Here is a 15,471-nt window from a genome sequence, read left to right on the forward strand (position 1 = left end):
CCTGGATGGTTAAGTCCAGTCAAATACGAATTTGGGGTGCGGCGCTCATCTCAGTTTTCAGGCTGAGGGAGCCAGCATTTGTCCACGGACAGCTTTCCTGGTCATGTGGTCAGCATGCCTAAACTGCTACAGGCACATGGAGGACCATGACGAATGTCAGAGTGCACAGAAACATGGTTTACCTTCCTGTCGCAGCGGTACCTATTTATCTACTTGCACTGGTATGCTTTAAAACTGCTAGGTTGGCAGAAGCTGGGACAGAGCAACAGGTGATCATCCCATTATGCAGATTCGAACCACCGACCTTTCAATCAGCAAGCCCAAGGAGCACAGCGCCACCCACATCCCTTACCTTTTCAGTTAAGTAAAAACGGCCCTACCATTAGGAAGAGTGGACAAACCACCTCCAGCAGAGAATGCTGGAAGGCAACAGGGGCAACCTTCAGAATCAGCTGCCACTCCAGGCACCTTCTGTTATATAGGGAAAAGGGAAGATGCCATCTTGCCCTTTGCCTCAGGCTAGGCTGGCTCTGTTTCTGTGTACCAGAGGAAACGCAAGCCAAGACTCATGGCTAGTGAGAAAACAGTTTGCTGATTGTATCCATCTGCAGGGAGCAGAAACAAACAAAAATGATGGCGCAGATTGAGAGAGAGAAGCAAGGCTCTACACAATGAGTTCTTTGGTTTGGAAAGAAAGATAAGGATTGGGTCTGAAAATCTACAATGGAAGAACAATCAAGCACTTTGCAGGCTGTGAAATTGGTGTGGGTGGGTGTTTTAGCTGTATCTGTTTTCAGTGCATGTTGTGGGTTGCCTTGAATCCTGTGCTAGGAGAAAGGAGAGCACAGAATAAAATACATAAGTAAACACTACAGAAGACATTATAAAAAAGGAGCAGAACTATGTTTTGGCATTGGGGAGGCCTTGTGGAAGTGGCCCCCATGGCTTATAAAAGGTAATCATGGGGAAATACAGACTTTCCCCCTTTTCGAGTGCATTATTATTATTATTATTATTATTATTATTATTATTATTATTATTTTGCAGCAGGGGCCAGGGGACCTGATGTCTTTGGATTTTGCAAACCTAATTAAACTATCAGCCTGTCAGACGGTTAATGCAGAAGGAAAGTGGGGAATGATTTGCAAGATCAAAGTTATTGTAATATATAAATAATGTGACCAGAGGAGGAATGACTGGTGAGAGGTGCGCAGAAAGAAGGAACGCCATGGTGCATCTGTAACAAGCAAAACTGAATGCCTTCATCTGCTCCAGCTGCAAGAAAACATGTCTCTCCCACACTGGTCCCTACAGCCACAGCTGGCGCTGTAATTCTCCAGTGGCTTGACTTCACCGCCAAAGACAGACGGATGCTAATCAACCTTCACTAAACTGCCAAACTGAACTCTGCTACTGGGACTCTTTGAAAACAGCCTTACAGCCATTTTTCCTTTGCTGCTAACCCGCACATGTGGGTCTCTAGAGGGTTAAATATAATTCTATATCCTCTTGCCAGTTCTTTAGCTGTGATTCCCACACTGCAGGGAGTTAGACTAGATGGCCCTTGAGGTCCCTTCCAACTCTACAATTCTATGATTATATAGTTGTAACTGTTTTATTTGTTTTATAACTGTGGTTCCCATCGCTGCAACCCTTGCACCTTAGGTTAAAGGGTGGGTAATTAATGCATTACTTTATTCCCCCACCCCACTTACCCATAAGAGCAGACGACAGCAACAGCCAAAGTATCAAGCTTTGGTTAGTGATAAACCTCCTTGAGTTTGCCTGATCCTGAAAACAAATCCTGAATCCAATCCTAATCCCATAATTCCGAAGTGCAACTTTCATCTCAAGCAGTTTGATAAAAGGGGGAGAGTGCCCCAATTCAACCACAAACAGCCTGCCTAAGTAGTTGTTTGAGCTATGCACGTAGATAACTGTACTTTGTATCTTGGAATAATTCCACATACTGTATGAAGGCAACATTACAGATGAACATTACTACATTAGAATATGTCATTAAGATTCTACTTGTATATATGAAGAAGCAAGCATTATATATCAATTGCTGTACAAGGCAAGCTGTTACCTATAGCCCATTTCACTACATTTTACTAAGCAATAATAATATATTTTGCATGCCAACCTCGAAGCTAAGCAAAAGCGCCCTCCGAAATCTCCTGGGAAGATCTACGGAGAGCAGCTAATATAATGCAATGAGTTTCCCCTCCCACCCCGTTCCAAATACACATCTTTATCATAATCTAAACAAGTGTCCAACAAGCCACTCTGCTCCATATCTTCTCAACTGAATCCAGGAGCAGATTTTTTTTTAATGGAACTGAAACAAATTTAAAAGCAAAACTCCAATCTGCAGATTTTCAGCTTGGCTGCAGTTTGCATCAAATTAAATTTGGTATAATGATGCTTCGGATTTTAAAAAATCTTTTTAAAGTGGCGATTCAAGGATTTTTGAGGGGGGCATCTCGAACTTTGCATAAATACTCATGCTTTTTAACCCCCTGGTTTTCAACATTTTGGAATCAGGAACTCCAATCTGGAATTCTTCCATTCATTCATGAATGTGCAACTTTGCTTCAGTAAATGTTTCAGTAAATGAGTTTCTGTGCCTTCAGCTGCATGCAAGAAGGCTTCCATGTAAACCAGAACTCTGCAGAATCATGGCATTTGGATTTCAAGGAAGCTTTTGCATGTACAGTCATACCTTGGTTCTCGAACGCCTTGGTACTCGTACGTTTTGGCTCCCGAACGTCGCAAACCTAGAAGTGAGTGTTCTGGTTTGCAAACGTTTTTCGGAAGTCGAATGTCCAATGCAGTTTCCGATTGAGTGCAGGAAGCTCCTGTAGCCAATCAGAAGCTGTGCCTTGGTTCTCAAATGTTTTTGGAAGTTGAACGGACTTCCAGAATGGATGACATTTGAGAACCAAGGTACAACTGTACAGCAGCATGTACGAAGACTCAGTTGCACTCTTCATTCAAGGGCACATGGCTGGGCCACTTGGCACGCACAACAAGGGAGCATCAATGCCCAGAGAGGACACTGATCTAAGGCTTATTAGTGGGTCTACCAAAAGGTAGCACTGGTGGTCACACCCAGAGATACTGTCTGTGTCACACAACAGTTCTTTAGAGGTACATTTTGAGCATGAGTTTGCAAGTGTTGCAAACTGCAGACCATCCACTCACTGGATCAGAAAGAGCCGTCAGGTGGGAGAGGAGAAACTCAGCAAAAAGATAACATCACACATATGATGCAGGCACTAAATACAGATTTCCCAATCCCATGGATGCTCAGTTTGGATAATTCTCACCCTCATTCCTCCTCTTTGAGGGGGAAGAATAACTGGGCATCCAACGTAACTGGACATCAGCATTGAGTGCCCGCATCATGCATGACATTATATTTGTGATGGAGCGGAGGAGTGTATGACTCAGGCTTATCTCGTCAAACATCTGAAGAAGGAACATGACAGCCAAGAAAGAAAATCTATTTCAGAGTAGTGGCACACAGCTTGCTGTCTACGGATTGGTTCATGCGGGCATAGCCATCACATGGCAACTGCTGCATCAAAGGATGGTTTGCATGTGTGTGAATGGGCCATCATAAATGAATCCCCAAGGATGGACCTTCAATATAACCCAATTCTTTTCAAGTGAGTTTGTACATTTGGCTGAGATTCCTCAAAGTCAGCTGATGAGAGAGAAAGTGATGGGCGTGCCTGTGTGAACCAGTCCTATGTGTCAGTGCTAGTAGGGATGCGTCTACAGACACCATCTCCTTAATGGGATCCAGATTCACTTTCCTTTCTTAAAACCAGTACCATTTTCTTGAACTCCACCTAAAACTGCCAAATTATTATAATTATTTTTATTTTTTTAAAAACCCCTACAACCTGCTAGGTAGACTGGCTTGTCTGCCCATTAGATCATCCCACTTTTCTCCTCCTGGAAAGAAGTTCGTGATGAGGATCTTCCTAGCAAGAGCTCCTTCTCATGAATCAGGCTTTCCACAAGGTCCTCCTGCCGGTAGTTATGGTAAACTTTCAAAAAGGCCAAAATGGTAATTCCGAGCCAAGTGAGCCAGGCAGCCCAAAGGCCAAACTAGAGAGAGAGAGAGAGAGAGAGAGAGAGAGAAACAAGGTCAAGCAATTCCTAATACCAATTTATTTACAGTGCTACCTTGGTTTAAGAACAGCTTAGTTTATGAACAACTTGGATTAAGAACGCTCCAAGCCCAGAAGTAGGTGTTTTGGTCTGGGAACTTTGCTTTGGAATAAGAACATCTTTCACTTCCTTTTCAGTGTGTTCCATTTGTAAATTGAGCCCCCCACTACTATGGGAAAGCACACCTTGGTTTAAGAATGCTTTGGTTTAAGAACAGACTTCCGGAACGGATTAAGTTCATAAACCAAGGTACCACTGTACATGCAAGTCTGTTTATACAGGGAAGTTTTTGACTGAATTATACAGAGGTGGCCAACATGGTGCCTTCCAGGTAGTATTTGACTCCATCTCCAACTGAGAGGCAGTGTGGTGTAGTGGCTAGAGTGTGGGACCTGGACGGGCAGAATTCAAAATTCAATGAAGCTCACTGGCTGCCCTTTCTCCTAATACATGCATTTTTTAAAACAATGGCTGGTTTCAAAGTTCAGATCTGCAAAGTTCAGATCAATGCAAATTTATCTGAAGGCTGACCATCTTTTGCTTCTCATGTTGCCCCAGAAAGTGGAATTTTGATAAATCCTCCTTTAAATGCACACTGAATTGAATTTCTACCCCATCCTCATCAGGGATGCTACTTTTGATTCCCAGAGAAGACAAGATGACACTGAGAACCTTCCCAGAGATCGATCTATCAATTAATCAATCTCTTTATTACAGCCAATAATCAGTATTCCTTTCCAGAGCTGCAATTTATCAGCTCTATGGACAAACAAAGAGACTTTGGGGGAGATCACTTGACTTACCTGTGTGATGGCAAACTGGTCATAGAATGCTGAGTTTTCTAAATTCAGCTCAAGATCTATATCCTGTAATTCTTCACAGCTAGAGGGAGAAGACATTTTGGATGAGGGGGAGGGGAGGAAATGAAAATCATTTCAGCAATTCCAAATGACCTTTTCTGAGCTCCAGCTGAAACAGACCTCTAAATCCTGTCCAATAAAGCTCCATTCCCAAGAAGCAATAGCCCACTGCCATATATAACAACTGGATGACAACATCTTCATTATAAAACAATCATCCTGCTATCCTTGAAACACAGATAAACTTTCATATTGCAGCCTCTGTCTCTCAGCGCATGCCACTGAACCAGTCAGAGTTTATTGCAGTTTGATCTCAACCAGAAATAATGGAGCAAAGGCCAAAATGTCAACGTCCCTTCAAATACTTTGCCAACTGTTCCCACTTTGATCAATTTCCTGCAGATTAAGAGAAAGAGAGAAGCTGTATGAATGTTTCATCCGTGTCTGCATTCTGAAACTAAATTGGGTCTCTAATCTGGCAGGACCTTTCAATGGAATCGTAAAATAATAATAATAATAATAGGAGACCAGCATGCATTTTGGCCATTGCACAATAATTGTGAAATGGATACACAAGGGAGTTTACAACCACAATTAGCACAACATACCAGCCTCGGCATAAGAATGTAAGAAGAACCTTCTTGCATCAGACTGAATTGACCTCTGGCCAGTGTGGTGGTGTGGTTAGAGCTTTGACTATGACTTGGGAGAATCAGGTTCAAATTCCTGCTCAACCATGAAGCTCATGAAGTGAACTTGGGCCCGTCAAGATTCTCTCAGCCTAACCTACCTCATACCTGCTCCTTGATCTCATGAACCATCAGGCCAAATTTGGTGGCGATAGGCTTCTTGATTTCAGGAACTATCATGCAAAATTGGGTTACAGTGCAGTTTAGAAAGGTTGAGTCCACCATCTTGTCTGATGGTATCCCAACACAGAGTTTACGAACTATCCTTGAGGTCAAGAATCATCATGCCAAACTGGAGGAGACCTTTAGACCCATAAGCACCATATATCTAAAAAACACACACACACAAAGAGAAACACTGGTGGGGCCCCCCAGACTGACAATGACTACTGGGGATGAGAAACAAAAAAGCATGCAATGCAAATGAAGCAAAAATGTGCAGGGAAGTCCTCCACCTTACCTAAAACCAGCATTTGAAAAGCCTTAAGCTCTTCTATTTTGCCCCACCGAATCAACCACCCACACAAACAATCCCCACTTTGGCATCACCCCACAATGAAACTGAGTTATGAGCCTCCATTACCTTTTGACATCACCAGAGAAGACTTCAGAAGAAAGGGGTGTTTGCGTGTGTGTGTGGTTTTTGTTTTGTTTGTTTCAGATGCTCCAGAGCAAAGAGTTGGTCAGATAGAGTCTGCCTACGGGTGGTTTTGGGTTGGTTTGTTTACAGGTAACTTGGATTTCTACTTGGTGCTGTGAACAACTCCCCGGGGTTCTGAGGTTTCAGAAGGCCTCTTCTCTTTCTTTCTTTCTTTCTCTGTCTGTCTCTCTCTCTCTTTTTCTCTCCTTCCTTTCCAGTGTTGTCAGCCATCTTGGATGCTTATCCGAATATTCTATTAGTCCAGAGATTTTTTTGTTTTCAAAAAAAACCTCCCTTTTTAACGGAATATTCGAATAACCGTTGCAGCCCTAAACAGAACATTCACTAATGGCATTTTACAACATATGACAAGGTGAAACAAAGTAAATGCTTTAGCAATGCAGTTTATCTGTATCATATGACATAAAATGTCACCATTTTATCTTCTACTTTATGATCCAGTGGATATTTTTTTTTATTAAAAAAAAAACATGAAGGGAAAGAAATTTAGACTCTCAATAAAAATATTTCTAGTACCAAACACGCAGAGTGGTTCAATACGCTGGATAATTTCTCAATTGTGCAATATTGCTGGGCTTTCATACTCTACAACAGTAATAAATTTAAATTGCAGCCTGGAAGCATTTTAGACGCACATTCCTAGTTGCTTCTGAAAATCAACCCCCCACCCCCATCCCTTGCAAGCTAATTCAGTTGTGTAAAGCAACAACAGCATTTTCCCTATCCAACCATGTTAATGTGGATTACTGCCCTTTACTATGAAGCAAATTATGTCCCATTTTCATTTATCCAGAATAGGATAGGTGCATATATTTCAGATTTTTAGATAGGCTAGTACTAGCTCAGGGGTGAAGAACCTTTCTTCAATTTGGGGACCACATGCCATTCTGTGCAACCTTCTGGGAGTCATGGGTCTGTGATGGGCGGGGCCAGAGGGAAAAGTGGGTGGAGTAACAAATGTGAAATTCACCTTCGTAGGCTACTTTTTAAGCACACTTACGGGTCCCTCCCTCACCTCCACCATCCCTCTCTATCCTCCAGCTATTGGGGTTCAACAGCACATTCCAGCCTGGCAAAACCACTCAAAGAGAGTGGAGAGAAGGGCTGGGTGAGGGGGCGACATGACTATGGAGTGGTGTGGTCTGAGGACAGTTCCAAGGGCCACATAGAGAAGCCTAGGATCCCCTTGCCTGAGGTTCCCCATCCCTAAAATGAGCTTAAATCTTTTAGGATACACATCACGTCCTGGATTTTGAGGGACAAGGAATATAATAGTAGTAATCAAATGCTCTGCACATCCAAATTTTCACTTCCCGTGGGGTATAAAAGTGCTTAACCATTCTTCCTTCCCCTCCTTCCATATCTTGCTTGACAAAGGGGTGCTGCAGTTTCAAGGTCCAAACTGCCATATTCAATATGGGACTAGCCTCCAGTAGTCTTCTTTTTTTTCCTCAAATCACAGAAAAGGGGGAAGTTAACTTCTCCCATTGCAATGCTGCTAGATAATTCTTAAAGGCACTGGATCTCTCCCCTGTGTTGCATCTGACAAGGTAAGCCAAAGAAGGGGCAATTTCTTCTTCTGTTTGCCTCGCTGTAGCTACCCATCATACCGTTAGGAGATTATTTCCAGCTCACACCTCTTTTTGCCTGTTTCCCTTGCTTCCATACCTGCCCTTCGCTTACTGCCTCCCGTCTTTCTGAGTGCATGCATCAATGGGAAGGACCTTACCCTGCCACACTCACCTGTTGGGCATGCTTCCTTTTTCAGTGATGGCGTCGCACCACATGTTAAAGCCAACGCTTACGATCGTGCTGGCGATGAAGATGACAAAAACCACAAAAGCGCTGATGAGCAGATTCAGGAAGGCATAAAAGAAAGAGCTGCGAGGGGAAAGTGGGAGGTGGGGAGGAGAGAAGAAAAGGGAATTATAACTCGTAAGCAACGTTTACCAAAGCAAAGTAAGCAAAGTAACCAAACGTGATCCACCTGGAGCAGGAACCGGCAAGCCACTCCAGTATCCCTGCCAAGAAAACTCCATGTACAAAAACAATAGGCATATAAAAGCTGGAAGATGAGCCCCTCAGGTCGGAAGGCGTCCAACATGCTACTGAGGAAGAGCGGAGGACAAGTACAAGTAGATTCAGAGCTGATGAAGCGGCTGGGCCAAAGCCGAAATGTCACTAAGCTGCAGATATGCCTGGAAGCGAAAGGAAAGTCCAATGCTGCAAAGAAAAATATTGCATAGGAACCTGGAATGTAAGAACCATGAACCTTGGTAAGTTGGATGTGGTCAAAAATGAGATGGTAAGAATAAATATTGACATCCTGGGCATCAGTGAACTAAAATGGACAAGAATGGGTGAATTCAGTTCGGATGACCATCATATCTACTACTGTGGGCAAGAATCCCATAAAAGAAATGGAGTGGCCCTCATAGTCAACAAAAGAGTGGCATCTTAAAAAGCAGAGACATCAGCTTGCCAACAAAGGTCCGTATAGTTAACTGCTTTTTAAGATGCCACTCTTTTGTTGACTATGAGGGCCACTCCGTTTCTTTTATGGGATTCTTGCCCACAGCTATGGTTTTCCCAGTAGTGAGAGCTGGACCATAAAGAAGGCTGATCGCCAAAGAACTGATGCTTTTGAATTATGGTGCTGGAGGAGACTCTTGAGAGTCCCATGGACTGCAAGAAGATCAAACCTCTCCATTCTGAAGGAAATCAGCCTTGAGTGCTCACTGGAAGGACAGATCCTAAAGCTGAGGCTCCAGTATTTTGGCCACCGCATGAGAACAGAAGACTCCCTAGAAAAGACCCTGATGTTGGGAAAGATGGAGGGCACAAGGGGAAGGGGATGACAGAGGACGAGATGGTTGGATAGCGTTCTCGAAGCTACCAACATGAGTTTGACCAAACTGTGGGAGGCAGTGGAAGACAGAAGTGCCTGGCGTGCTCTGGTCCATGGGGTCACGAAGAGTCGGACACGACTAAATCATCAAACAACAACAAGCAACGTTAGGACTAGTGCAGCTTCCTGTTATCTCACAGTGGCTGACCAGGTGCTTCTGGGCAAGTCCTGAGTGTGAGAGAGCCAGTGTGGTGTAGTGGTTAAGAGTGGTGGACTCGTAATCTGGTGAACTGGGTTCGCTTCCCCGCTCCTCCACATGCAGCTGCTGGGTGACCTTGGGCCAGTCACACTTCTCTGAAGTCTCTCAGCCTCACTCACCTCACAGAGTGTTTGTTGTGGGGGAGGAAGGGAAAAGGAGATTGTTAGCTGCTTTGAGACTCCCTAGGGTAGTGATAAGGTGGGATATCAAATCCAAACTCCTCTTCTTCTTCTTCTGAGTGCAACAAGCAAGTCCTGAGTGCAACAGCATTCACCCCACTAGGGATTTCCAGCTACTGCTATTCAGAAGCATTACTGCTTCTGAGAACATAGACTAAGGTTCCCAGACGTCCCCGTTTCCCGGGGACAGTCCCCAGATTTACACATCAGTCCCCATACAAAATCCACTGAAGTTGAAAAATGTCCCCAGATTCATTGAAAAAAATCTGGTAACCTTAACATAGGCATCATGGCCAGTAGACATCAACAGCCCTCTCCTCCATGAATTATTGCAATCCTCTTTTAAAGTCATTTAGGTTAGTGTCCATCACTGCCTCCTGTGGCAGAGAGTTCCATAGTTCATGCACTTTCTTTTACCTATCCTAACTCTTCCAGCATTCATCTTCATGGATGTCTGCAAGTTCTAGTGCTATGAGAGAGGGATAATTTTTTTTCTCTCTATCCACCTTCTCCATGTCACACATCATTTTATAATTTTATAAATCAATTTGTCGGATCCTCTTTCAAAGCCATTCAAACTGGTAGCCACCAATTGATGCCTCTTGTGGGAGCGAATCCTGCAACTCTGTGTTTACAATGCCAGAGCATCAGTTCAGATATGTCTGGAATGCTAAAAGTTTTCTCAGTGCCAAGGCAGCAAAATCCAGACGAGGCACTCCTTTGCCTTTTGACAGATTGATACTGACAGATCTGGGTTTAAGAGGCCTATCCCACAATCTCCTTCCCCGCTCCTATGTATTTTTGGTGGCAGACCTCAAACATTTCCTTTTAGCCTAGGCCACCACCACTGGGTTGAATAGGGGGTATTAGTCAAACCATATGAAGAGCACTAGCTTATACTTTGTCCATGCTCTGACTTGAAAACAAAACAGCACTAAATAACATGTGAGGTTTGTCAGAGTTTAGTATTGTGTAGCAGCTTTCTGTTTCACAAATAAGCAACTAGGGGAGGGACATGGGTGGCGCTGTGGGTTAAACCACAGACCCTAGGCTTGCCCATCAGAAGGTCAGCGGTTCGAATCCCCACGATGGGGTGAGCTCCCATTGCTCGGTCCCAGCTCCGGCCATCCTAGCAGTTCGAAAGCACGTCAAAGTGCAAGTAGATAAATAGGTACCGCTCTGGCGGGAAGGTAAACAGCATTTCACCAGAAGCGGCTTAGTCATGCTGGCCACATGACCCGGAAGCATGCTCCCTTGGCCAGTAAAGCGAGATGAGCGCCGCAATCCCAGAGTCGGTCACGACTGGACCTAATGGTCAAGGGTCCCTTTACCTTTACCTAGGGGAGGACAGATGGACCCAGCCTGTGAACACAGTGTAGGAGAGGAGGGTTTATCCAGTACAAGGTAGGGAGAGGTTGTTTCCATCACTATAGTTCAGGCCTTTTCAATGCAGCTGAATGTTGGAAAAATTGAGAGAGAATATTATTGATTCATTTATTTACTAAATGCATATTCCACCCTTCTTCCCAAAGAAGGCAAGGATGGTAAGCAACAACTTTTAAAGTGTCCCACTGCAGATGCAGACTGGGAGAAGTCTCAATTTAAAAGGTCTGCTGACCAGGTGCCAAAGGGACAACAGAGGCTGCACCTGTCTGATATGCATGGGGAAAGCATTCCAAAGAGCAGGTGCCACAGCACTAAAAGCCTGATTCCTAGTTTGTGTGGAATGGACCTCCTGATAAGATGGTCTCTGCAGAAGGCCATCAGCTGCAGAGCAGTGATCAGTTGGTCATAGAAGGGGTGAGACAAAGTTTCAGGTATCTATCTCTCAAGCTGTATACAACCATATGCACCCAAACCAGCACCTTGAACTTGGCCCAGTAACCCTAACCCTATCACACCCCCACTCAGTCTGCTCTTTGCCAGGCAAAAAAACAAAATAAAAAACCCAGTTTCTTCAACCCAGATAGCCAGTGATATGGAAAACAAATCCTATTATAAAAGTTTGGAGAAGCTGGGACTGTTTTGCAGATGTTCTACCTTCCTCCACCTTTCTTCAATGGTGGCTAGACTTGGAGCAAGGCCTCTTGAGGCTGATCTTAAAATCTAAACAGCTTCATATAGCAAGTGGTCCTTTGTGTATCCAGGTTGCAGGACAGCTTTCTCGTTTAAACACTTTGATCATCCCCGGAATATTACAAGCTGGATGCCTGCCATCGTAATCATACCAGTTTATTTGTAAGCCACTTTTCTGCAAAGCGTGACTCACAGGATATCAAACTAACCGCAATAAATGTAACAATAAAAAAAATATACTAAGAAACTATTAAGAATTATCATAAGCTCACTTATGTAAAGCAATATAAGTAAACTAACCTAATTTCTGAGCTTAAACCCAAACAGGGCAGAGAATAATGTCTAACACAGAATAAAATAGCAGCATATCAAATTGCAGGCAAGAAATCAGTAATCCAAAACCATGTTCCATAGATGCTCACCATAATTTGGCAACCACACCTTTCCATTCTGACAGCCTTCCCTCTGATCTGCTAGTTAGACACCCATGGACAAAATCATCCACCAGGCCTATTGTGAGTTTAAGATAAGGCTTGTGGGCCACCTGATGTTGTTGGACAACAAAGCCTATCATCCCTGAACATTGGCCATGGCAACTGGAGCTGATGAGAGCCAAAGTTCAGCAATGTCAGGAAGGCAGCCATATCTAGTTTATGGAAAGTTTATGGAAAGCTTGATCATCATCCACCCCCTGCCCATTCTAGCAGCCTGGACCAGTTCATCTTACACAGGTGAACACGTGGACAGCAAAGACCTCTTCATAGCTTGTGGTATTTTGAGCTAAATTGCAGCACCCCAGAGAGATCTCAAAAGCCAGCTGAATGCAGTGTATAAAATATTACCAGTGCTGCAGGCACACATCACCATGGAGATCAATGGTACATTCTATTATAAGCCTGTGGTTTGGATCACTTGCCCAAAGCCTCTGGAACTGTCTGCTCTGCAGACACTGTAACAGAACATGTTGCCTGCTTTTTATCTTCTGGTTTTCATTCTGCTTAGGGCTAACTGGGGATGGGAGGTACCACATTGATCTTAAGAAAATAGAAATTTGCCTAATGGAGATTGGGGCTCTTAGGTCCTCCTGGTTGCTTGCAGACATCTGGAGAGAAAAGATCTCACCATAAATAATCTATTTATTATTATTATACATGTATATCCCACTTTTTCTCCAAAGACCAGGGTTCAAATCTCCTCCCCCTTTCCATTTTATCTTCACATTTTATCTTGTGAGGTACGTTAGGTTGAGTTGCAGTGACTGCCCCAAAGTCATCAAGGGGCCTTCAGAGCTGAGTAGGGATTTGAACCGTGGTCTCCCAGGTCCTAGTCCATCTCTCTAACCACTACTCCACACCAACTCTCAGAAATAAAGGCTCGCTCTCCCACTTATCCAAAGGAAGCATAGACATGGATTATCTCAGAGATAGCTAATTTGGTGACCCCCAGAAGTGGTAAGAATCCAGCTCTCACCAGTCCCAACCAATATGGCTGACAGTCAGGGATGATGGGAGCTGTAGCCCCAAAAATTCGGAAGACACCATGTTGGGTACCACTCGAAGAGCCAGTTGTGGTACTCAGACCATTAAAAAAGAATCAAAATTGGCTTTGGGGGGCCCAGAGAAGGTGGGTGAGCCAGGAGAAGGTAGGATTCACTCAATGTAGCAGAAAACTTTTGGAGGACCATACCTGCCTTTCAGCTCTTGGGATGAGAAGCACCATAAGCAGAAGCAGCTGCTGTCACCAACAATATCAGCATCAGTTGTGCCTGTGTTTGCTTGTTGTTGTTTTAATGTTATTGTTCTTATTTTGTAACGATATGTAGCAGAAACCATTATACATCAAACATCCTTGCAATAAGAAGAAAACAAATGAAATTTTTAAAAAGAGGAGGGAGGGGAATAAAGTGGGAAATGAAATTACAGATAAAGGGGCGAGGACAGCATAGCAAACTCTGTAATACCTTGATTAAATTAAAAGGGGAAAAATGTCATTTATGTTGTCATTCCAGAAATGTAAAAATACCCACCTCTCAATAAATTTGTTCTCTTTTATTATTAAGCACTGTGTTTCTCTCAAATGTAAGCTTCATCATTAAGATAATTTTCCCTAACCAAACCATTATGGTAGGGAGATGTCTTCCCATTTTTTGTGCAATTTTGCTGTGGTTAGCGGGGTAGCAATCAGCTGTAAGTTCTTTTAGGGTATCTTGGGAAATCGCAGCCTGTACATATTCACATAATATTCGGTAGGTCTGCCCAGAAAGGCATTCATTTTCCGCAACCCCAAAAGGTATGCATTAAATCCAAATTATTGTGTGCATGTTTTAAATGGTCATTGTGTGTGCAGTCCCACCCCCTATGTTGAGCTGCAGGTCTGGGCAGCCTTCCCCAACGGGAGCCAAAACCAGAGCCTAAGAAGGAGAGCCCTGCAGGATCAGGCCAAAGGCCCATCTAATCCAGCATCGTGTCCTCACAGGGGCCGACCAGAGGGGCTTTATTTCAGAACAGGCAAGCGTAGGGGGTAACCGGACTGAACAGAGACCCCAGCTCATCCTGCTGCAAGCCTAGAGGAATGCGCACGGAGCCTTTTCGCCTGGAGTCTGGCGCGCAAGGCATCTGGTGGGCGACGGGGAGTCTCCGTTTCCACGGGAGGGAGGACCCCTCCCGCTCTTTTAAGCCAGCTCCCTCCCTTCCCCTTCTCTCCCCTCCCTCCCTCCCCGGCCGCCACTTACTCCTCGTGGCCTTTGCAGAGGAAGAAGAGCGTCCTCCAGGCCTGCACTGCGGCGAGCAGCAGCGAGAGGAGGCCGGCGAAGAGGCTGAATCGGCAGGCGGACTCGGGCCCCCACTCCTGCACGGTGAAGCGCTGCCGCTCGGCCGTCAGGTTGGCGTTGAGCCACATGCCCTCGGTGAAGAGCAGGCAGCGGCCGTGGAAGTCGTTGCTGTTCTCCGACAGCGGCACCACCACGATGAAGCTGAAGAGGAAGGCGAGGAAGTAGCAGGTGCACTGCGCGAAGAGGAAGTTGCTCAGCGCCATGGTCGCCAGCCTTTGCTGCCTGCCTGCCTGCCGCCGCCAGCCGAGGAGAGAGGAGGAGGAGGAAGGCAGCAGCCCGAGGAGCGAGAGGAGGATGCGCAATGGCGAGCGCGCCTCCCTCCAGCGCCGCCCGCGCCGACCCAGCAAGGCTGGCTGGCTGGCTGGGTGGATGGATGGATGGATGGATAGGTAGAGGAGATCAAGGGCAAGACGGGGCGGGGCTCGCCGGGAGGTTTAGACCCCCGCACCGCTTTTGTGAACACGTGGAGCTGCCTTCTTGCGTGGGTATGCCTTTCAGTTTAGGTGTTTGCAAAGCAGGGAAGGGCAAGAGGGCAGGGGATGGGCCCACGCAGAATGATGCATGGTGTGGAGACAGTGGGTAGGTTCTATTTTATTTTATTTTATTTTATTTTATTTATAACCAATTAGCTCACTCCGTAGAACATGAGACTCTTAATCTCAGGGTTGTGGGTTCCTGCCCCCTGTTGGGCAAAAAACTCCTGCATTGCAGGGGGTTGGACCAATTGACCTTTGCGGTCCCTTCCAACTCTAGTTCTATTACATATATAGTCAGGTATGATGGGAGTCGTAGTCTTTTTTATGATTTTTCAGTTTTATACATTTCAATAGTTTTGCAATCATTTTAACATTTCAGAACTTGACTTCCTTCCCCCTCTTTCTGCA

General features: G+C 44.8%; 1 protein-coding gene across 1 annotated transcript; it reads right to left on the minus strand.

Moving 5' to 3' along the window:
• Positions 1 to 2,621: 2,621 nt before the first annotated feature.
• TMEM179 (transmembrane protein 179) lies at positions 2,622 to 14,890 on the minus strand. The gene is made up of 4 exons (XM_083440118.1): positions 14,489 to 14,890; positions 8,139 to 8,276; positions 4,989 to 5,067; positions 2,622 to 4,122 (listed from the first exon to the last, which is right to left on the minus strand). Exons 1-4 carry the CDS (start codon positions 14,788 to 14,790, stop codon positions 3,943 to 3,945), a joined length of 699 nt encoding a protein of 232 aa, XP_083296244.1. The 5' UTR covers positions 14,791 to 14,890; the 3' UTR covers positions 2,622 to 3,942.
• Between the last annotated feature and the right edge of the window lie 581 nt (positions 14,891 to 15,471).

Source organism: Podarcis tiliguerta (assembly GCF_965153285.1).
Source record: "Podarcis tiliguerta genome assembly, chromosome: 1".
NCBI lineage: Eukaryota > Metazoa > Chordata > Lepidosauria > Squamata > Lacertidae > Podarcis > Podarcis tiliguerta.

Coding starts and splice junctions, on each gene's coding strand:
- TMEM179 (XM_083440118.1), bottom strand. CDS start 14,790: ATGGCGCTGAGCAACTTCCTCTTCGCGCAGTGCACCTGCTACTTCCTC. Junction 8,277..14,488: donor CTCTGCAAAGGCCACGAGGA/GTAAGTGGCGGC, acceptor TTCCCCTCGCAG/CTCTTTCTTTTATGCCTTCC. Junction 5,068..8,138: donor AAAGGAAGCATGCCCAACAG/GTGAGTGTGGCA, acceptor TTCTCCCTCTAG/CTGTGAAGAATTACAGGATA.